We start from the raw sequence: 23771 nt of genomic DNA on the forward strand, positions 1-23771 counted from the left end.
GAGAAGCTGGTGCTTGGATATCGACAAGTACATGAATATTTGCATGACCGTTTACAGCCATGCAGCGGTCCAAATGTTATGTCTCTCGGTGCTTGATTACAACTCTGTAATTTGCTAAAGTTGAACAAAAAAAAAATGTTACCAAAAAAAGGCTAACATGTTTAATTCTTTCAGTTTGCAGACATGACACAGTTTGAGAAAAGAGCAACAAATGTTCTTGGATGCAAAACAACCATAAAATGAAGAACAAGTACAGTATGAACATTTCTGAACAGCTTTAACAAGTAAGACTACCGCAGTCACAGCAGAACGAGTGTGGAATTAACGCTGGTTGATATCTGGGTTGTCCTGCCACATAACACTGCGCCTCTGGAATGTTGGAGAAAAAAAAAAAAAGACGTAATGCTGATGCAAATATGGTGCAAGTGCTTCCCTCGTTTACACTTGGGTATTATCTAAATGAAAATGAAGTCAAATTTTATATTTATGTAACTGAAAAAGTGTAACTGCGCACACAATGTGTTTGAACAAACTGAGTCCTACGCAAATGAATGATGGTCCCAATATAGATTAGTCCTCTGACAGAGGCCTCAAAAACACAACATAAACCAGTGAGGTGTACTCTTCAAACCTGAATTCTATTTCACAGCATTATGCTCAGCTCTGACTTCAAGATCACTATTAGTAACACGGGAAGCAACATCCCAAGTCCCGATCGGCCATCTTCAAAGTGCGTTGCATCATCTTTCATCCATAAATGCAACTCAAGAAATCCATTACATTTGTTGTGCAAAAACAAACAAACATCCAAAACATTCTTAGGAGTGACCTCAAAAAAATGGAAAGGAAAATAAATGAAATTGGCAAATTAAACGTTCAAACTGTACTCAGATGATACAACAAAGTAAACAAGAGACATGCTGTATCATCACACTGAAGCCCTTTGCATCATATTCCACCTCAGCATGGATAATTCAATGGTCACAGAGATGATCATCCTTGTAAGTCAGTAGCTGCCAGTATCATTCAACTTAGTTCTCTGACCAACAGGTAAGAAATACTGTTCAATGACCTACCCGATGGCCTTTGGATGACATTTATATAACAATGTTCAAGTCCAAGATTGTCCAACAAAATATAACACTACACTAAGTTGAATATTAAATAAGCTCTTCTTCCAAATTACATAGATACAATTGCATCTACATAAGTACTGCAGGCTCTGAAAGTGTTAATATTTTATCGCAGTAATCTTAAATTGAAAGCTGTTGTTGCGTTGAGTAACTAACCCACTAAATAAACAATGGTCCTCCGAGGTCACATTTGCATGTTGAAAAGTCAGCAACTATGAATAAACTGCGCAACACTTGAAACTCAAGAATACAAATCTCTCAAAACGTCCAGGATGGTTAAAGCTTCATGAAGTGATCCGTCCCATTACGCCGAGTGCAACGGAATGACAAATTTGCACCCAAAAGGAGAAAGGTACTTGATACCCACTTCCTGGAACACCTGGCGGGGGACGCCTATGTCACACAGGTAAACTCTGCCAGCCGCCTCTGCGAGGGGGAGCGGGAGACAAAGGGAGAGGGACCACTTGGCCTCCACTGCCTGTCCCTGCCCACTAACGGGAGGATCCAAGCTGAGCACAGGCGCCCGGTTCTGGTTCGCCCAGTCTGCTGCTGCTCGGTACCAAGGCTGATCCATCAGGAATGTGTTCTCATGGCAGTCCAGGCAGTTGATGATGAGATCCACGGGGGTGTCTGGCAGGTCTGTGCAATCAGACAAATAAGATATTTTAGCATCTAACAACTTTGTGAAACATTAGAATTAGGGCTGGAGGGAGGATATTGACCAAGACGGATTAGTCGACCACAAAAGTAGGTCGATAAAATTTTGCACAATGTTACGGCATCCACACAGTCGCGTTAAACTAAACAAAAATAATTTCGTCAACACACATTTTTCACCAGACTAAAACTAAACTAAAACCCTCATTGATGAACAATGACGGGTTAAAACCAGTATGCATTTTTGTTGACTAAAGAAGACGAGATGAAAATGTACTTCACTTAATAAAAACTGAACTAAAATCTGGACATTTTAATTCATGAACAAAAACGAGAAGAAAATGATATGATTTTGTAAAATCTTATCTCTGCTAATCTGTCACGGTGACACTGTCATGTGACACCCCCCCATTTAAATGTGCAGCTAACGATTGCAATATGCACAAACATGGGACAGACAGGAAGTGGATTCACGGTAAAAGGTTAAAAAAAATAAATATATAGTTATAACGTAATATTAATCCAACGGCTATAACATTCCAACAATAATATTCATCCAAGCGGTAACTTGCTAGCTTGTAGCGTGGAGCCATAGTAGCCACTTGTTGATATACTGTAATTGCGTGTCAAGTTTTTTTTATTTTTTATTAAAAAGATAAGAACATTTTGTGTGAAATAATGTTGAACATCTCTGATCTAAAGTTATCTGCTGACAAACAATATACAGGGATTAAATAATTGGCCTAACTAAAACTAGACAAAAAAAGTTTCTGTTGACTAAAACCAGACGAATAAAATTATGTTTTTTATGGTTAAGAAAATGGATGGATGGATGGATTAAAAAAAAAAAAAAAAAAAAAGAATAAATAGTCGGATTTACAGTCGACTAAAAATTGACTAAATAAAAACGGGATGACGAACTATGTTAAAAACTTACACGTGTGATTGAAACTGAACTAAAGCTGAGACAAAATTTTAAAATGGCAGAAAAAATTGACACTCAGAAATTTCCAGCAGATGTGTACTGCTACCAATTTGGTCCTCATGATCATGTCACAGTCGAGTAGCACCCTCTATTGGTGGAAAGTTGATACTGCAGTTTGATGGACAGAATCATTCTAAGTTTTTTCTATAGTGAGTCCTACTTACAAAAAAAATAATAAAAAATAAATAAATAAAATAAACGTATAAATCATAGCTAGCACAAATAAAGCACAGGAGAAAAAAAATCTCACCTTTGATATTTAACATTAACTTGCCGCCAGTCTTATTGAAAAGAGTAAGCTCGCTGGTGACCGACTCGAGCATCTTGACAAAGTTGGGAAGGAACAGGACGACCTCAACTTCGTGATTGGCCAGGTGACGGCCGCAGCTGATGCCCTGCGCCCCCTGCACATGCGGACCGCACAGTAGCGCCACGGTGGGACGCTGGTGGAGATTCTTTGGCGTGAACCTGGAAGAACAGAAATGACATTTAAGATTACACTGCCTGTGTTTCTGTATAATATGTAACCGGCTAAACTACTTTTCTTAATCCCCTCTAAAAAAAAACAAAGATGTAAGCAATCTTTCAATCATTTAGCTTTCCATTCTGCTTACCTGTTGGGTCCGCCAAGCAGTGTAAGCGCCATCTGGCTCGCACACACTCCGGTCATCTCAAGTCGCCGCTCCAATGTGAGGCCATAGCGCTCGGCGACAGACAGTAGACGTTTGTGCAGTTCATAAGATATACTGGGTACAACCAGTCCAGAGTCTCCATGGAAACAAAAAGCAAGAATTTTAATTGATTTTTTTCCCCACATTCTTTCAATCCGTGGCATTGCGAAAAACATACCAGTGCAGTATTCTTTGGCCCCAGGTTGTGGTACTGTTATCTGTCTGTACACGATCGGTTTGCCCTCTATAATGTTCTCGTCGTGACGGTACCGCGAGGGGGTCTGCTCGTGGGGCGTACCGCGTGACCTCGCCCCGTTCCGACGCTCTGACGTTTCAATTTCGGAAAACACGGCCGCTTTGTCAAAAAGGGCCAGGTTCCCCTCAAAATCAAAGTCCGTGTCCAGGCCGTCGTCCATGCCGTCCCCAAAGCACTCGTCGTCCCTTTGCTTCATCTGGCTGCTGCCGTTTTTCACCCCATTCTTTTTGGGTGTGGCCTGGTTGGCACCTCGACTGCTTGATGACCCTGTGACGGTGAGCATATATACATCTTACTTACAGAGGATCAACAAACAATGAAGTCATCGAATTTTGAAGTCCAAATTTACAGGAGTTGTGTCTTCGCCTGAAACCCTTGGGGACATCCAGATGGCGGTCTCCATAACTTTTGGAGCAGTGTTGTGGAGAGTTGACTCTCTCTATGGTCCGAGGATCACCTTTTGGTACTGCAACTGGGACACTGCTTGCATTCGTGGAGACTGACGAGCTGTTCTGAGTATTTCCATTTCTGATTTCTAAGATCTTGAGGTCCTTGATGTCAATGGCACTGCAACAGAAAGGTTTGTAGTTACTTTGTGTATTGATAACTGATGAAGGGTTTGATCATTTTTGGTGCTTAATTTCTGCATGGAAGCCATCATAAATCATCACCGTACCTGTATTTTAAACATCATTACACTTTTACATTAAATGACTTTAAATGACATTAAATACTGAAAGGGGGCCTATAGATTATTTTGTGTTGAAAATCTCAACGTAATACACTGTTCCCTCGCTGTAACGCGGTTCAGTTCCACTGTCTCGTGGATTTTTTTTAGTGCAAATTTTTTTAACAGTCATGTATCTATTTTATAAAATGTATGAAGGTTTGAACATTGTGAATGTTTAAACGAGAGAAATGTGAGAAAGTGTAAATGCCTCAATGAGAAAAGGGTATAAAATGTGTGCTGGGGGGTTTTAGAGCCTTAGAACATTTAGAATAAATGTAAAACATACAACTAACTACTTCAAGGATTTCATCTATTGCGGGTATTTTTTGGAACCTAACCCCAACGGAAAACGAGAGAACACTGTATACATTCTTATCATTTGTTGTCTGTTTCTCTGTTTAGCAAGCTTTCCCAAAGATATCAGCTTATTGAACATTGGAACAAAAGTGAGATAGTTTAAATATTGCATTCAACTATAAGGGTCAAACTAAAATCTCAACCCCCAAAAATGTCTTTACACCGGTTTTAAAGTAACATAACTTACTGTCATGGGAAAATTATACTCATATCACTACTAAACATGACCTAGTTTAACATTTTACGTTTTTGAAGATTAATTTTATTATTGAACAACTATGTTCTCAATGAACACAAACGACTCAAATATCAAAACTGGATATATTAGAAAGTTGGGAGTGGGGCATTTTTAGTTTTAGTATCTTAGGAGGATATCTGTGTGTGCAGGTGACTATTACTGTGCATAATTATTAGGCAACTTAACAAAAAACAAATATATACCCATTTAACTTATTTATTTTCACCAGGGAAACCAATATAAAAACTCAAAATGTACAAATCTACATTCATGGCATTCAAAAACAAATTTGTGACCAATATAGCCACCTTTCTTTGCAAGGACACTCAAAAGACTGCCATCCATAGATTCCGTCAGTGTTTTGATCTGATCACAGTTTCTCTACGGGTTTCAAAACAGGCCGTGTCATTATTTTTTTCTTCTTTTAGACCTTTTCGGGCTAGCCACGCAGTACTTGGATGTGTGTGATGGAACATTGTCCTGGAGGAAAATCACGTTTTTCTTGAACGATGCTGACTTCTTCCTGTAACACTGCTTGAAGGTGTCTTCCAGAAAATGGCACTAAGACTGGTAGTTGAGCGCGACTCCATCCTCAAACCTAAAAGGTCCCACAAGCTCATCTTCTTCTTCCATCCTTGTTGACGTCTGAGTCGGAGTGGAACTCTTTGTCCTTTGCTGATCCAGCCACAGGCCAATCAATCCGGCCCATCAAGACTCACTCTCATTTCATCAGTCCATAAAACCTTAGAAAAAACAGTCACGAGATTTCTTGGCCCAGTCTTGACATTTTATGTTGTGTTTTTCAGGGTTCCTTACCTTGGCCATGTCCATGAGTATTGCACACCTTTTGCTTTTTGTTACTCCAGTCATGTTACAGCTTTGAAATATGGCAAAACCAGAGGCAAGTGGCATCCTGGCAGCTTCACTTCCCCAGTTCACGGGCAGCTATTTTTTGTGCCTTGTTTTTTCAACACGCTTCTTGAGACACAGTTGACTATTTTGAATGAAACGTTTGACTGCTCGATGATCACGCCTCAAAAGATTGGCAATGTTAAGAGTGCTGCATCCCTCTGAAAGACATCTCACTACTTTTGACTTTTCGAAGTCCGTCAAATCTCTCTTCTGACCCATTTTGCCCAAGAAAAGGAAGTTGCCTAATAATTATGCATACCTAATATAGCGTGCTGATGTCATTAGAACACACCCCTTCTCATTACAGAGATGCACATCACTGATATGCTTAATTGTTTTATGTTATGTTATGTTTGTTTTTGTGTTTCTGTAAAGCGCTTTGTGACAGCTTAGGCTGTTTGAAAGCACTATATAAATAAACTTGAGTTGAGTTAATTGATAGTAGGCTTTCAAGCCTATACCGCTTGGAGTAGGACAACATGCATAAGGAGGATGTTGTGGTCAAAATACTCATTTGCCTAATAGTTCTGAACTCCCTGTAATGTTTTTAGTCGTCACAAGCTTTACCTGAATGTGACTTCTGGCACTGGGCACTTGACTCCATTGTGGAACGGTTGTCTGAGCGAGATGGTTTGACAGGATTGGTCCACTGATGACACCTCTCCCTGATAAACTCCCAGTGTTGGTCCACAGTTGATTGACACCAAACTACCCAGCCAATCCGCAGCCATGCCTGTTAAAATTCACATGTAACTATTTTTAAAAATGACACACAAAGAACAACAAAGCTACACCAGCGTTACAAGACGATGCAATTCAAAACGTGGAATTCAATGGAAACAAATGGATGGTTAATAATGTCCTAACCTACACGACAACACGTGAAATAGTGTGTTCTCTTTTACGAAATGCTACACTGCTAGCGGCTAATGTTAGCTCGAGTTATGGTTTTGCTCATTTTTGCGGCGGCGCAGTGCCTCCAGTGACCAAAACGGACGGCTGAGTAGGAAACTTTCTTTTTAAATGTACGCGAACGCATTCCTTGTCCAAAAAAACCCCCAAACAAACAAAAAAAACACAAACGAATAAACATCAAGGTTAGTGCTTCAACTGGATGACTTTTAAAAATGTTAACTTACTGTGCTGTGATTGTTCAATGGCTTGCTAAGGCTGCCGCTAGCGTCTGGATTTGGAATGGATGACTGCATCCGGCTTCCGGGAAGAGGACCAGATACAATTTCAAAATAAAATAGACGAAATTTGCTCTACATATTACCAAATTAAAATACTGTATAACAAGCTGATTTTCATCAACATTGAGGTGATCGCGACATTTAAATCTCGTTATTGTTTCTTTTTTTGTGTGCTGTTATTGTACATATGCGACAGGCATTCAAATTATTGTTTCTAATTCAAATGTATGTGGTTATTTGCCGTTTTTTCCCTTTTTTCTTATTAAGTAATGAAATGAAAAAAAAAAAGTGCTGTCAAACGATTATTATTTTTTTTTCCCCCCACTAATTAATCGCGCGATAACCAGGGCCAGACTCGGGTTCCGTTTTGGCCCTGACCGTTTCATGGCTCGGACCACTCCTCATTAGTTTACAGTGTTTTATGCATAATTTTAAGAACAGATTCACATGTATAATTTTACACATATTAGTGTTTCAATCTAAATTATCTTCTATTCCACCCAATATCCATATTTATATTTTATTTGTTTAACATTGTTATCATATAGCTCGCTATTGTAAAAGATGTAAATTGTTACATCTTCATTTTTTTTCTTACCATGCTGCATAAAAACAAACAACACAGGTAGATATTAAGAAGCTACAGTATTTGTATTAAGCATGTTCCACTGGAAAAAGTGAGACATGTTTCGAAAGCATCTTAACTTTCATTGCAAATATGTCAAAATTCATCTTTGTTTCTTTTCTTTTCTTTTTTTTTTAAATTGTCTGCTGATGTTAAATTTGATAGCAAAAAGCTAACATTTTATTTAACTTGATAGTGGGCCAATTTGACCCACAACATAACATGAGGGTAAAAATCGCCCTTAGTTGCGGCTCATATTTTGAAAATCTTTATAGTCGGGTCACTCCTATTTTAACATACCACTGGATTTAATTTGCTGAATTCAATTTTTGATCTCATGTCATGGCTTGAATAACACCACACAACAGGTCACCTCACCAGCAAAAAGCAAATGAAGCAACAGTTTGAAATTCTTGGAGCGTAAAAAAAAAGAAAGAAAAAAAAAGAAAGAACTAAAAAAAAATAGGAATCATTAATCCCATCAATAATACGATATATATTTTGTAAGTTTAGGAAAAAAATGATTTATTGTACTTCATCTTTACTATTATTCTAGATGTACCACTTAATAGCAGTGAGGAAAATAACTCACATAATTTACTTTATTAATAATCTTTGAACGCAACTTCCGGCAGCACCTTATTGCATTGATGGCCGGAGGACGGATCTTGCTTTGGAAAGCAGAAAATAAAACGTGTCGTGTAACTGATTAAATAATTTGAACTCAGTTACCTTGGCCCAGTTACCCTTTAAAATGCATCCAGTTTGACTGTTATTGCGACACAGGACTATATTACACGAAGGTTTGTGACTGATTGGTTAAAAATTGTCTGGGCGCTGAAAAGGTTTACATAATTTGTACTTTGACCTCAGCGACCTTCTCTGTGCTACATCAGACAGTGGCTAATGTGTTGTAAACATAAATGTTTAAGCTTGTTTTAATTTATTCTGCTGTTTAAATTACACATTACACACATACTCTATGTGTACTTGTGCAGTATACTGTAAAAAAACAAACAAACAAACAAACAAACAAACCATTGAACAGCACAAATGATTATTTTATTCCACACAACCATACATCCAACAAATATGTTGTCAAAGACCAAAACATGGCCTTGGTGTTTACACGTATCAAGTTGTCAGTAACATTTTGTTTGCAATTTTACTTGATTGTCCACTTACAGTACATGTCAGCAGATGGCTACATCAGCTCCCGCTGCTTTAAAATTGCATATTTCACTCGAGGATTGAGGTAGCTCTGGTTCAGTCCAACGTGAGGTCAGTAATGATACATTCGTCGCCTATACAAAAATACATCAAAGCACAGTTATGGGTCCATTGGACATTCCTGAGTTCAGAAATTCCCCAAAAAGCAATTTATCAAATGAGGTAAATATGGCATCTCCTCTAGACAAAACGACTCGCAGCAGATATGATCAAGGCAGAACGACAATAATTAAATAAAATACAAATAAAAAGTCCAACCAGCAAATGTTTCTAAAATTGCTTCTAAATACTAATGTGGTACCTGAAAGTGTACAAATTTCCCTGAAGGTTGCCGTGCGTCACCCATTGGCTTAAATCATATCTACTGGTCACGAAACAGAACTATGACACTGAGCTAAGGCTTTTTTGGTCTTTATTCACTTTGGCAACACCGCTGTTCTAAAGGCAACAAAAGAGGATGATAAAGATGTCGCAAAAACAGCATTGATTCTCTCTCTGCACTAAATACACGAACGTGAACGTCACTACGATTAAAACAAAAGCTTGCAATAGGAACTAAGATTAACAAGTTACATTTAGAAGCTTTCCGAGGCCACACGCTTGACAGTATTAACGCAAACTAACAACAAACATATGAAGAACATCCAAGTGTGTCGAGGCTGAAACAAAACCTTAGACCTGGCAGCAGATATATTTCAAACTCTTCCTGCCTGACGACAGAGCTCCTATAATGCATACCACTCAATGACGATGGTAAGAACGGAGTTAAGGAAAAACTGATCTTTAATTTGGTCCTTTTGAGGAGGTGGAGGATGAAGAGGAAGGGCTGTGAGAGGAGGAGAAGGCAGTGAAACCGCTCGTCCCTGCTGGAGTTACAGCCTGCGATACCACTGGAGCACCAGACTTCTGAGCAAACAGTGTTCCTGTTGAGACAGACAAGTGCAAGTGAATTCTGGGTAGGAGAGTCCAGCGTATTACGGTAAACCCTTGGATGCCGATACGTATGGAGGACCACAACTGCCAAAATAAAAAATAAATAAATAAAATAATAGTGCAAATAAAAAAGGATATGAAAAAAATATAATTAAAAAATTATATACCAAAAATAATATAAATGGAAATTAAAAAAAAAGTATAAATATATATATATATATATATATATATATATATATATATATATATATATATATATATATATATATATATATATACACACACACATTTGAGTAATAATAAATATAAAAATAAAAAACAAGATTCCACAAATAAAAATATAAAATAAATGTGGAAATAAAAACAAAAAATCTCTATATAAAAAGTATTAAATATCAATCAATTGATAAAAATGCTCTGCTCTCATATTTATTTACTTCATGCTGCAGATGACATGTCAACACGAAATGTTATTCAAACGAGGGGGCGGTCCTAAGCCTGACTTGGGTTGAACTCCGCCATTGCAAACAGCTTTTCAATGGTCGAGTGAGCTGGTCAGCGAACAAGGAAGTCTCGCCGGCTTGCATGGAGAGCTCCAGCAATCTTGTCCACTGTCACTGTAAGGTTATTGATTGATATTTCATATTATTTATATATTTATTTTTGTATTTATTTTTATATTTATTTTGAATCTTTTTTTGTACATATTTTTTACTTCTAAATATTTTGTTGTTTTTATTTCCATTCATTTATTTTTCGTGTTTAATTTTTGAATTATATTATATAGATTATATATAAAACAGGTGAGCTGTGATTGGTCGTTCCCTGAGCCCTGAGCATCATTGATGTCATCTTCAGCCGATGGCAAGTGGCAAAATGGCCGTCCCCAGACATGGATAAAAACGACTGGATTTTGCTTCATAAGTCATATTCCACAAATGTAATATTAATTAGAATATCATGCTAAGAGTAGTGAGGTCACATATAACATATTATTGTCGAGAAATGTTTAAGGTTGAATTCCACTTTGATCTCTCTTCAACCCCAACGCCAGTGATACATTCTTTATCATACGTCAAGAACAACTCATGTTACTGCACCTTACTGAGTCATTTATGAAAGAATGAGTCAGTTATGGCTTGTCCATTCAATTTGAAAAGGTCAAAGATGATTTTCAATGCGTTTCAAATGTTCACGGAATGAGCAACTGGAACAACTTACCAGAGTACATGGTGCCATTGACTTCCACAGACACACTAATACTGGCCGCTCCATTAGTGGAGATATTTAGGGACAAATCTTGTTTGCTCTCTGTGGGGAAACCAACGCAAAAATTCCGGATAAATGGCCGCCTCACATGAGGTCCATGAATGCTAACTGCTAACGCCGAGGACCACTCACCATGACCATTGTTGACTTTGAAGTTGAGGGGATTGAAGTGGGAAGCCATCGCAAGGAGGTTTTGCTGGAGCGCCTGCTGCATGAGACGCTGCTGCTCCTCTGCCAGACGCATCATCTTCTTCTCTGGGCCGTCAGCAACAGCGCCCCCTACGCCGCGCTCCAGCCTCTCTCGGAGATGCTCCAGAGTGGCAGTTTGGGTCAACTGTTGCTGCTGTTGATGATGTTGATGATGTTGCTGCTGCTGTCCCAGTGCCAGTGCCATGGGCAGCCGGCTGGGAATTACTGGAGTTGAAGCCTCCTCTGTAGCATTGTGCAAAATGTCCATTTAAATCAATTGAGAAAAAAAGGAAAAACAAGAAGGTGCTTGTCATACCTGGATTTTTCTTCACATTCGGGCTGATTGACTGACTGGAAGTGTTGAGTCCAGAGGTGGGGGTCTGTATCGTGGGTGATGAGAGGAGGTTGTGCGGAGCCGAGTTGGGAGAAGACGAGTAGCGATACAGGCTGCTGGTGTAGCTGGGACGTCGACCTTCTCGGCGGTTGCTGTCGATGGCCGCCTGCAGCTCCCCTGGAGAACTCAGAGCCTTCTTTTCGCACTCGAAAGGATACAGGTACTTCATATACCTAAAGAGTTCACATTAAACTTAGCAGGGGGGGGGGTTTCCCCAAAAGTCACAAGGAGTCTTTCTGTTTTGTACTTCTTGCTCCCCTGTAGTTAAATGTAATTTGTTTTTTTACACTGTCCAATATAGTGGCAACTATAACAAAAAGAGTAGAAAATTGGCATTAATTTCATCCAGTTTTAAGAAAAAACATGCGTCAATGTTACCTTGCTACTTTGCAGTTCGGTTATTGCGGATTTACTCTATTGCGGATTTTCATTTGTGATATTTGTCATCCATTTTCGGGTTAAAGGTAAGCAATTTTAAGATTAAAAAGAAAATCTCGAAGGTAAGCCGACATTTCGTCATCGACCTCCTCATGTGCTGCCTGGATGCTGAGCGCGCATCCGCTCACGTTATTCTACAATTTGCACTCTACGTCTGACAATGTTGGGAGGAAAAAAATAAGAAGAAGAATTTTAAAAAGTCAACCTCCACTGAGCAGAAATTCTCCTATTATCTGGGACACTTTATAGAAGATGGTTAGGGCCAATGAAGAACTGAAGGAAAAAAAAAATTGGCAGGATTCTCATTTATCTTAATTTCAAGTGAGAATTGTCACTTTAATATCCGAATTATGACCTTAAAGTGTAAGTCCACCTTAAACATTTCTTGACAATAATATCTCATATGTGACCTCACTTGTCTAAACATGACGTTCTGATTAATATTAGATTTGTGTAATATGAGTTATGAAGAAAAATCCAGCCGTTTTTTTTTATCCATCTCAGGGGGCGGCCATTTTGCCACTTGCTGTCGACTGAAGATGATGTCACAGTTGCTCAGAGCTCTGGCAACGGGCCAATCACAGACCCCGTGTTTTCTGAAGCTGAGCTGTGATTGGTTGTTGCCAGAGCTCTGCGCAACTGTGATGTCATCTTCAGTCGACAGCAAGTGATAAAATGGCCGGCCCGTGAGAAGAATAAAAATGGCTGGATTTTGTTGCTTAAAGCATATTCCACTAATGCAATATTAACCGGAATACCATATTTAGACTAGTGGGGCTGCATAGAACATATTGACTTCCTCTTTAACGTGAGAATAGATTCTTGCAAATTCTGACTTTATTAGCAGAATTCTGACCTATAAGTGACAATTGTGACTTTTTCTGAGATTTCAACTTTGATCTCAGAATTCTAATTTAGAGAACAATAATGTCAGAATTCTGAGACTAAGTAGTAGTAATAAAATCAGATTTAGGGAAATGAGAAATCTGAGAATAAAGTGGTATTAAGTTAGTTGCTCGACGCACTCAATGAACCACATGAATAATATTACCCCCTTCGTAATTTTTGTTCAATGCTAATTCGGCACTATTAACATGCTTTATTAGTGTAAAATAAAATGCATTTTTATTGTAAACAGACCTGAGTTTACAGTCCATTTGTTTTCAGTGTTCTGACTTTGCTGTTGTAATATGTAAATATCCCCAGTGTGGGAGTAATAAATGATTTGCGTTATCATGAGATAAACGGGGGCTTGGAAGGGATACTGTGTGCCTTATCACGAGCAAGTGTACCATCTGGATGGTTTTGAGAATGTTAGGGTAATAATAAACCTAGATTTTATCCGCTGCCATATAATCAGACACGTACTGCGTGCGGAGAGTGAAAGCTGCGCTGGTAATGGATGTGGGGAGGTTGAGACCTCTGGTGATCTCCCTCCAAATCTTCTTGTTGATGACCTCCACCAGGCCTCCCTTCTCTGTCACCAGCTTATAAAGTTTGTACAGGTCCAGCACCTGTTTGGCCATTATGGGGATACGGTTCACAGGCGTCCCTGAAGGAAGCAAAAACAATCATTACAATGATGTCAATTTCTTCAATTTGCAGCCATGAGTGATTTGCACAAATAGGAGTGACCAGCTTGCGCTCTGCTTTGCTCACCTCAAGACCATAAATTAATAGCTAGTTTAAAAAAGAGAAAGGCTCATCATGTGTATCCACGAATACACTCTTCTCATGAAATTATTTCATATGGATGGGGGTGTAATTCCACAGCAAACGCTTTGTTTGAGGATTGATTTGAGCACAGTGTGGGGGTTGGGGTGGAAAGAGCAGCAGTGGCTGCCAATCACGGGATTGACAGCAGGGCCTGAGCCTCTGCAGTAAAGCCATTTAATAAAGAAGGCTAAATACAAGTTGTAGAAATAAGATTAGTTTGAGCTAAACATGAACACATGCACGGTTGGGCTGTGTGCGACCTTTTCGGTGGACTGAATAGTTGTTCGGAAATGTCGTATGAAATCAATGAAACATCATCAGCTTGAATTGCTCATGAAATACTGTAAACTGTAGATCCAAGCATATACTGCACATATTTTAATACAACATGTAAAGACAAAATCCTCAATATGCCTTTAATTTTATACAAATAATGTAATGCTTGATAACATCTTCAAGCTGGTTTACATTTACATAAAATCAGCTTGATGGATGTTGACATTTTAATTAGCATTCGACATCTCTTACTACTTAATATTAAACTGCACCTTTTGACCTATATTTGTTATATTTCCACTGTCAAGTGTAGTTCAGAATTTAGTGAAACGTGAAGTAAAAGTCAACTAAATCATGAGTTAAAGTTATAACTTCATTTCTATCAGAATTCGAGGCAGCTTGAAGTGGAAGTCAACCTTAAACATTTCTTGACAATAATGTTATATGTGACCTCACTAGTCAAAACATGACATTCTGATGAATATTACATTTGCGGAATAAGAGTTATGCAGTAAAGTCCAGCAGTATTTATCAGTATCAGAAGGCGGCCATTTTGCCACTTGCTGTCAACTGACGATGAAATCACATTAGCTCAGGGCTCAGGCAACAACCAATCAGAGCTCACCTGTTTTCTGAAGCTGCTCTGTAATTGGTTGTTTCCTGAGAGTGTCACCTAAGCAACTGTGATGTCATCTTCACTTGACAGCAAGTGGTAAAATGGCCGCCCCCTGAGATGGTTAAAAACGGCTGGATTTTGCTGCTTCGCTCATATTCCACTAACGCAATTTGAACCAGAACTGCAGAACGCCATATTTAAACTAGTGGGGCTGCATAGAACATATTATAATATAAAAAAAATATATATTAAAGAGAACAAGAAATGAAATGCTGACCTCGTTTTTGCATGAAGACAAATAGATCATCGAGAAATTCCTTGCGCTGGGGGTCGTTGTCCAGTTCGTAAAGCTACAACGCAGAACAAAAAGTTCATTAGCGTCATTTCTTGTCAAAACAAGACCCACAGCTTCCGCTGAATCGACTGACCTTTGCAAAGTCCCTGGATGGTTCTGCTCGTCCTCTTCCACCTTCATTCTCCTCGGGCCAGATGGGAGCTCGCTATCGGAAGAGAGAAAGAAGCAGTTTGGACTAGGCCTGACTGATTAAAGGTGGTTCTGGTTTTTATTTTGAAAAATTACTTTTTATTATTTTACTTTTCCCCCCCATCACTTCATGGCAAAGAAAATGACGGAATAGAAGAAAATGGCATTTAAAGCCATTATGCATAAATCATGTTTTGCTAGTAACTTGGCTTTTTATGTTGCTTATGTACTGCATACATTTCTGGGCTAAATCAAGTGTGTCCAAATACTGTCCTCGAGGGCCACTATCCTGCATGGTTTAGATATTTCCTTCCTCCAACACACCTGATTCGGATTGTTATCAACAAGCTTCTTCAGAGCTTGATGAGCGTTTGATTCAGGTGTGTTGGTGGACGGAAACATTTGAATCAGGTGTGTTGGAGGAGGAAGGAAACAAATGATCAGCTCATCATCAAGCTCTGAAGAAGCTTGATACCGATCCTAATGAATTGAATCAGGTGTGTTGGACGAGGGAAACATCTAAACCATGCAGGATAGTGGCCCTCGAGGACCTGATTTGGACACCCCTGCCCTAAATCTAAAACTATTCATCAGTTCATGCTTGTTTGCACATTTTGTCCTGGAAATTTTCTCTCTATTGTACAGTAAAATAAATAAATATATCTAGATAGCAATTAATAATGGTCTTGATCCTTGGTGTCCGGTATCATTTTCAGAAATTTGGCAAAACAGCGCGATTCCTCTGAAAATATTCCACCTGTTATCACCCAGGAGAGTGGACTTTACTCCCCCTGGCTTACCCCCTTCGTCCCCCCAGAGAAAGGGTGCCTGTATTGCGCTAATGTGTATACATAATACATGATTTTAAGGGGGAGAGTTTGCTCAGAGCTGTGGCCGCTGAGCGGGAGATGAGGGAGAAGGCTCCATTGTCATGACATGAGGTAGTTTAATGTGACATCAGCTCCTACTTAATGTGACAGTTCAAGGTTCAAATGTGAGTGAGTGTGCGACCGTGTGGAAAAGCCTGCTGAGATGTTACTGTCCCGCAGACACAGCAATGAGATGGTAGCAATACGAACATGTTGAGCAAAGTGAATTTGTGCGCATAACACATCCAAAAGTCACCGTTTGACGTCAGTGTTGTCACCACAACTGCTACCGGTTGGCTTGTCGGCATACGTGGCTCACGATTCAGTTCAATTTGATGTTTTGGACTAAAACAAGGGCGTGTTTTAGACAACACAACATGTGCTTGTACCTGACAGGATCGTCTTGTCCATTTATCACACATTCGCTTCATCAAAATAATGGAATGTTTTGGTTATTGCTCTGATTGTGATTGTAACATCTCCGTTGTTTTTGCTTGACAACCAAAAACCATGGTTCACGGCATGGTCCCATGACAACATTTCACGCTCTCAGCTATAAAACACATGGGAACCAAAACAACAAAAAACATCAACTACAACTCCCTGTGTGTTTACAGTACAAACACCTTTCACATTAGCCTCTTTAGACGCTACAGAGAATTATTTAGTAGATTTTTCCACGGTTGTTTCAACAAAAGGGGGCGTTTACACGACAACAGCCTCGAAAAACTGTGGCGTCTTAGGAAAAAGCAGTTGTTCAAACAATTCTTGTTCACATGGACCCATGCCAGGACGACTTTCAGACAACGGCGTGTCCCCTGGATGTAGTATTCTTTTGAAAATTTGTTAGGTTTGAACAATTCTGAAAAATAAGATAATTGTGATTCCACCCCCAGTTTGATTGTTTTTTAACATGTCCTTTCTGCATAATTTTTTTTACACAAACACAAGCAACAAATTACCAGTAATCTGTAAATCTGCAATTACAATAAACAATATCAGATTTATTACACATAAATGTCTTGTTTTATAGGTAACACTCTAAAAACAATTGAATTGAGTTAAAATTAACCCAAATTGTGTTAAAAAAAAAAAAAAAAAGGCCTGACAACTTTTTGTTACTAAAATTATATTTAGAATCCACAAAGCAACCTAATTGGTTTGCTCGTTTTGTGGTTTATTCGTTTGATCCAACTTTTTGGGTTACCGTAATTGAATAACCCAATTGAATTTGGTCAAAAATGAACAGACCCAACTTTTTGAGCGATTTAATCTAAAACATTGGGTCGAGTTCAACCGTCAAATTAAAAAATAACCCACGAAGCAATTTGTTGGGTTGTTTTCTGGGTTAAATTTGACCCATCTTTTTGGGTAAATTAAATAACACAGGTGAAATGGGTCAAAAATACACCAACTCAGCTTTTTGGGTTAAATCACCAAATGTTGGGAAATATTAAATTCTAAACCCATAAAGCAACACAATTTTTGGATTATTCATGTGACCCAACTTTTTTGGGTTAACCGAATAACCCAAAGAGTTGAGCTGGTCCATTTCTGACCCAATTGGGGTCAACTGGAGTGCAGGCTTATGCTAAGATAAAAGCATTAATTATTATGAAATAGTTTATTCACCCACTTCTTAGAGTTGTTAACTTTGACTTGCAGACTTTTAGACGTTCACTATGACAACTTCACAAAATTCTGTCTTGTGAGGCTTTATCAAGCTGTTAACATGGAAGTGCATGGGCTCCTTCAGAGTACGTGTGTACGTTCGTCAATAGGTAGTTAGCTAGCTAACAAGCTTTAAAATCCACACTTCAGCAGTACGGTCTAAATGAAGACCATCTGGCAGACCTAAGTTCTGTTAGCCTCTTTCTCATGCTGTCTCATATGGCAAAACATGAGAACAGAGAGAACGTTTCCTCAGCTAGCTAGCTTTAGCTTTAGGATGCCGCTCACGCCCGTCGGTGTGGAGGTAGGAAACCAAACCAACAGGCGCAATGACTGACTTGGCTTCTACCTTGGGCCACAATGTGGAGCAGGAACCTGGTTAAAATTAAGCAATATTAATCTAAAAAGTAAAACTTTTTGCGTTTTTAAACGTTTTCCAGAATTGCCGCATTTGTGGTTTGAAAATGTAATTCTATGTTGAATTTAATTTAATTGTTTTGCGCTACAATTTATAAGAACATCCATTGCTCGCGCACAGTGACAATCATGTATTTAAAATTTTTTTTTTTTTCTTTCTCAAGTTTAGTCTTGAAAAAATAACAAAACCCCCTCCCGCACCCCCATCTCTACTAGGTATTATTTATGAAATGTCTTGTTCCTGTTTAGTCTTCACTAAATGATTGTCTGCAGCCTACTCTCACACAAACCTCACCCTGGGGTAGCTTTTGACATATGTAATAGCTGGGCTTAGAATTTCTCATAAAGGGCTTTCTACTCCCCTGCGTAGAAACTCTATTGACGCGAAGGTAGATAAACATCCCAGTCCTTTCACCATCAAATGGAAATAAAACCCTTCCCCCCTTATTGATGAGCAAGTGAGACCTACTGTGGTTCTATTAACAAAAGAGCTGGCAGTTAATTGCTCACAGAGCTTTCACACAACCAGCCCTGGGAATGCTGAAAGTATTCAGTATGTAGGTCAGCAAAAGGTTTCTTTTGTTTCACATTAAAATCTACTTTTTACTACTTGTAAATATATCACGTGCAGTACCGATTTGTTCTTTGTATTTCTAATATTGTAGTATTTGAGGGTCCATTTTCCACCCCCACCTTTGTTTTAAATTGATTCTTAAAGGCCTCATTATAAAATCGGTCAACTGACCAAAAGTGAAAATATGGTGCTGCAATAGAACAGCAGGGGGTACTACAATTTTAATCCAAATCAAATTATTCTGCCTTTACTCTCTCATACATGTTAAGATCATTTAAACGACCCCTTGCTGAGCAAATGGGGGCTCTTTGCCCACTTGGAAAATGCCACCAAGGCCTTTATTAGAGTGAGATCGCACACAAAGGGTGTACAATGGCCGTCCAGTGTCGCAAATTGTTTACTGCATTGCCAAGGATGCTTCTTTAACAAAGATTGAAAGTGCTAAAATGACAAAAATGAAGGGAAAGTGTGCAGTTGTTATTATCTAATGTTGTTTCCAGAGCCTCCTGAAACAAACGGCCCACCGCATTTCGAGCAACAATCAGCGGTGCATTTAAATCCAGTTAAACCAGGTGCGAAAGCCAAGGGATGAGATCCAAAAGTCAATCTACATGTGAGGATTTTCACTTGCAGGTGACAGCACACACCTCACATATAAAGAGCCCGTGAAAAATCACAGTTTGACATGACTACGAATAGGTCCTGTCACTTCAAGCAAAGGGGAGAATTAAACTGGCAAAAAAAAAAAAAAATTAACAATCCCTCGATGTGGTTTTAACAGCACAGGATTTTATGCGTTACATTAAACGGCGAGTGGTGTTTTCAACACAGCCTGAGTGCTGCGTTCTCATTGCCATTATGTATTGATTACTTGAATGTGAATTACAGTGCCATTTAGTGTTGCTAGGAGACAACTAAATTATGCAGGGCAGAAGCGATCTTAACAACGGCTTGTTTACAGGTGTAGCCAGTCCGGGCGAAAGATTTTTTTTTTCCAAAAAAAAAAAAAAAAAAAAGAAGACAGGTGGACTGAATGAAGACATATAATTAAAAAATATATACTATAGAGGAGCGTGCCCAAGCATTTGATCAACACTTCGGCTCCACTGAAAATACACTGTAAGTAAACTTCACAGTTACATGCTGTGAGGTATCAGCCTGGTGGCCCCTCGGGTTACTGGCTTCATTCATCAGAATAAATTGTATTGACGTGGGGGCCTGCGCAAGGGAGATGAGGGCTTGTTAAATTGGCTTCTGTTAAACCAGAAAAACAACACACATCGGAAGACATACAGAATGACAGTGATTCACCGCCACCGACGATGACACATTAGCGGTTGTTCATTTATTTTCTCAGAAATTAATATACTTTGTTCATCTATCTATCTATGTGAGGGGCGTGCAGGCTGAATTATTAAATGTTGTTACAATAGACGGCAGGGAGTAGAATTACCGTAAATACACGTTGCCATTCATACAACAAAATAATAGCTTTGTGTTCAACTACAGGACCAGATTTCACACGGAGTTTCTGAGTAACTTGAGACAAAATTATAATTTCAGTACACATTGATGCCTTATGTCGCAACTCCTCTCTCAGATTATCAGTACGGCAATGATATTAGTTGTTCTACGCAGAGGATAAAGAACATGTTACTGTGAGTAGTGCTTAATAATTAACCAAATTCAAATACAATGTAGAAGAATACAATTTTCAAATCGCAGAGGATAAAATTTGGAGAGAGTGAACTGCTTCGTTTCAGTTGGTCGTAGGCTTTATTTAATAAATAAATATATAATATATACCCCTCGTACATAAGTTCAGTACTTAAGAAATACTGTCCAATTACTTACATGCTTCATGAAACATGAAAACTGATAAAGTTACAGATTTGTTTGCATTGTTGTCCTAATTCGACTTGTAATTTACTAACTTACGTTTATGCCACACATTGTTACGTAAGATAGCTAATAATAAGTAGATAAATTGTCTTTGATATTCATTTAAGGTTTTGCTTATGTTTGCTGCACTATGTGGTTGTTTTAAATCAAAAAGTGTAATTTTCTTTGTTTTATGTTTACATAAACAGCTTAAAGCCTGCTTTTTTTTTGTTTTTTTAATAGGTGTTCACTAATAAAAATAATAAAAAACAGTACAGTTCTTTCTGTGCCATTTTTATTTTGCGGGTGACGTGAGAGTCTCTTAAATAAAATATGTGCTTTGGCTCAATAAAGGTGGGGAAACACTGATCTACATTTTATATCGTTGAACCACCTTGTTTGTTACAAACCAGCGTTGAGCCCTTGTCAGTGAACACAAACTGCTTCGAAGTTACAGTACTGCGGTTTGGGCCACAGCCAAGAGGAATTAGCCAAGTTGGTGGCATTTTATCAAGAGTGCATGATATAAGTGAAGTAGACACCCTCCGCTGTGAATGGTTACACTTTGGGCATGTTGCCAAAAGAGCCACGTTTCCTTTTTCAACAGCAGAGGGCTCACGGAGACCGGCTACAGATGCTGAACTTATAAGAGGATGCTTACTTGTTTGAGAGGCTCGTCGTAGGCCCAGTCAGTGAAACCGTTGGCAGACGTGAGGGCAGGTGGGCCAACGGGAGACAGCACCTCCTCCTTCTCTTCCTGCTCCTGTTTTAAGGCTACTTGAGGAGGAGAAGGAGACGACTTTCCTGCTGCCGGTTGAGGCCTGGGGTAAGGGTTGAAAGGGAGGCCCGGAAATGGCTGCAGTTGAGGCTTTTTGGCTTCCTGATGGGATCCGCTCTCCCCCACGTCCACCCCCATCTCCTCCTCATCAGAGTAACCATCATCATCATCCTCGCCCTCCTCCTCCTCCTCTTCCCCAGCATTTACTCTGCTTAGATGGCTGCTCAAAGCTTGCTGAGTGAGTCCATCCGTTTTTCTGAATAGGTCCGGCCTGGATCCCGGCTGGGCCCTCGCAGCCGCAGCCGCAGCCGCAGCAGCAGCGTGTTGGGCGAAAAGGAGCTGAGCTTGAAGCAGGTGTTTCTCCTGGAGGTTCATGTCCTGTTTGGCTTCTTGCTGTCTCTGGAGGTGCTCCATCAACGCCTCCAGCTTCAGGCCAGCAGGACTGGACGTGGGGCACCTTGTGGAGCTGCCCTCCTCAGATAAGCTGGACTGAGACATGACATCATTATGCTATGGCTTCAATTTGTTTCAATTGTACTACAAATAAATACTTTTCCTTTGAGGGACAAATAGCATAATAGATTTTCTAGGACAAAGATAAATAGATGACAGCTATCCAAATATTAGCATATTAGCTGGTCTATCAGCCCGATTACCATTATTAATTTCTCATTTACTTTTCATTTTCTCCTTGCAACAAATTAATGATTTCTCTTCTACTTTGCATTGAAACTAACAAATGTTTGAAAAACGGGAAAGAAATAACACATTTGAAACTGAGGAGTATTTCTAGCTTTGTCTGTTCTCTTAAATTAGCTAACCAATAACAATTTCCAGCTATCAAATGTTGTAATATATTGTTTGTTTGAAGTGCAAATGATGTAGGTAGGGTGGTCTAAAACAGCTATTGTGGCAAAATTTCGTTCTTATAAAACAATTTCGTTTTATGAGGAGACTTTCACAACAAATTGTGGGATAGCAAATGTTTGTGCTGTTTGGTTTGAAAAAGTTCAGACACATAGGCCTACACAAACACTGGATTTAGACTTTTTTTTTTTTTTTCTTTTTTAATTCGCATGGTCTTAAATTTTGGATAAGCGAAACGTTTTGTATGGAATGATAGATTAGATTAGATAGATAGATAGATAGATAGATAAAATTGTGCAATATAATATAGGTACTGTATGAAAATCAAGTAGTCTACAACAAAAAATAAAACTAACGCATAGCCTACACACATAAGACAGGAAACTTTCTAAACGACAATTTATGTGTCCTGCGTTAACAACCTCTTTGCCAACGTTCGGTTTAATAAAACCAGCTAATAAAAGAGGGGAATATAAGATAATCGTTTAAGGTTACAGGGTTAAAAGCAACTATGAGCTAAGAGAGCAGATATGTGGCCTGCAGCGCTTTGTCGGGGTGAGCAAACACGACTGGGCAGCTTCAAACCGAGCGGTCGTCGACACTCACCATTTGCCCCTTGGAGTAATCCATCATCTCCGATCGACTTGTTCCTTCTTCTTGGGCCCCGCGCCAACGAATCGCATCGCACGAGCCCTTCAGGACGGGAAAGGAGGTTTCGGAACCAAAGTGACTTGCTTGCTTGGGCTCTTCTTGTTTTAGTAGAATTTGCCGTGTGGAGCAGAGGAGGAGGAGGGTAGGAGGATGAAGAGTGGGAGGTGGGGTCATGAACAAGCTGCCTGGTCACGGCGCTTGGAAACTACAAACATCTTGGATTGTCTCTCTCTCTCTCTTTTTTTTTTTTTTTTTAAACACCCCTAATTTGCGCAAATGAATGAATGAGGTCCGCCCACTGCTCATAAAAGTGCATTTCCTTGCAGACACCAACCTAAAGGTGCTGTAAGAAAAGCTGCCATTTTTGATAATGACGTATTTTGTACTTTTACAGGAAAATTGTATGACTGTGTGGAGCGTCATTGCCAGAACTGCATAGACCTACAATATTCAATGGCTGCGGATGTTAACTTTTTTGTTTTGCCATGTCAATCTAATCTACCGTTTCTTTAACCAATCAGATTTCGAATTCGTCGTTATAGGACGACGTCTGCATTTTCCCGTTTTCTGATTGGTTGATGAATGCAAAATTTGTTACAGGAAAGATCGATTAGCCAAATACACAAATATATTATTCACCGGTAATGAACATATCTGCCGAGTATGATAAAATCATATAGGATTAAATAATTCTGAAAAATCACATCCAAGTTACAAGAGTGTGTGCACACTTTTGCCACATCACCCCCCTCCCTCCAAGT

General features: G+C 39.2%; 2 protein-coding genes across 3 annotated transcripts; both read right to left on the reverse strand.

The window, feature by feature from the left end:
• Positions 1-147: 147 nt before the first annotated feature.
• edc3 (enhancer of mRNA decapping 3 homolog (S. cerevisiae)) lies at positions 148-9086 on the reverse strand. Of its 2 annotated transcripts, none has more exons than XM_077516146.1 (7): positions 8943-9086; positions 6507-6672; positions 4052-4269; positions 3625-3969; positions 3390-3543; positions 3026-3243; positions 148-1772 (listed from the first exon to the last, which is right to left on the reverse strand). In XM_077516146.1, the coding sequence occupies exons 1-7, from the start codon at positions 8947-8949 to the stop codon at positions 1438-1440; spliced, it is 1443 nt and encodes a 480-aa protein (XP_077372272.1). In that variant the 5' UTR covers positions 8950-9086; the 3' UTR covers positions 148-1437. The 2 variants fall into 2 exon arrangements, with proteins under 2 accessions (XP_077372272.1, XP_077372273.1); XM_077516147.1 differs by lacking the exon at positions 8943-9086 and adding an exon at positions 7079-7172.
• Positions 8798-23273, reverse strand: LOC144015802 (AT-rich interactive domain-containing protein 3B-like). The gene is made up of 9 exons (XM_077516145.1): positions 22966-23273; positions 21376-21981; positions 15247-15318; positions 15096-15168; positions 13579-13762; positions 11695-11945; positions 11322-11621; positions 11142-11231; positions 8798-9910 (listed from the first exon to the last, which is right to left on the reverse strand). Exons 1-9 carry the CDS (start codon positions 23182-23184, stop codon positions 9771-9773), a joined length of 1935 nt encoding a protein of 644 aa, XP_077372271.1. The 5' UTR covers positions 23185-23273; the 3' UTR covers positions 8798-9770.
• Between the last annotated feature and the right edge of the window lie 498 nt (positions 23274-23771).

Source organism: Festucalex cinctus, chromosome 3, assembly GCF_051991245.1.
Source record: "Festucalex cinctus isolate MCC-2025b chromosome 3, RoL_Fcin_1.0, whole genome shotgun sequence".
Taxonomy (NCBI): domain Eukaryota; kingdom Metazoa; phylum Chordata; class Actinopteri; order Syngnathiformes; family Syngnathidae; genus Festucalex; species Festucalex cinctus.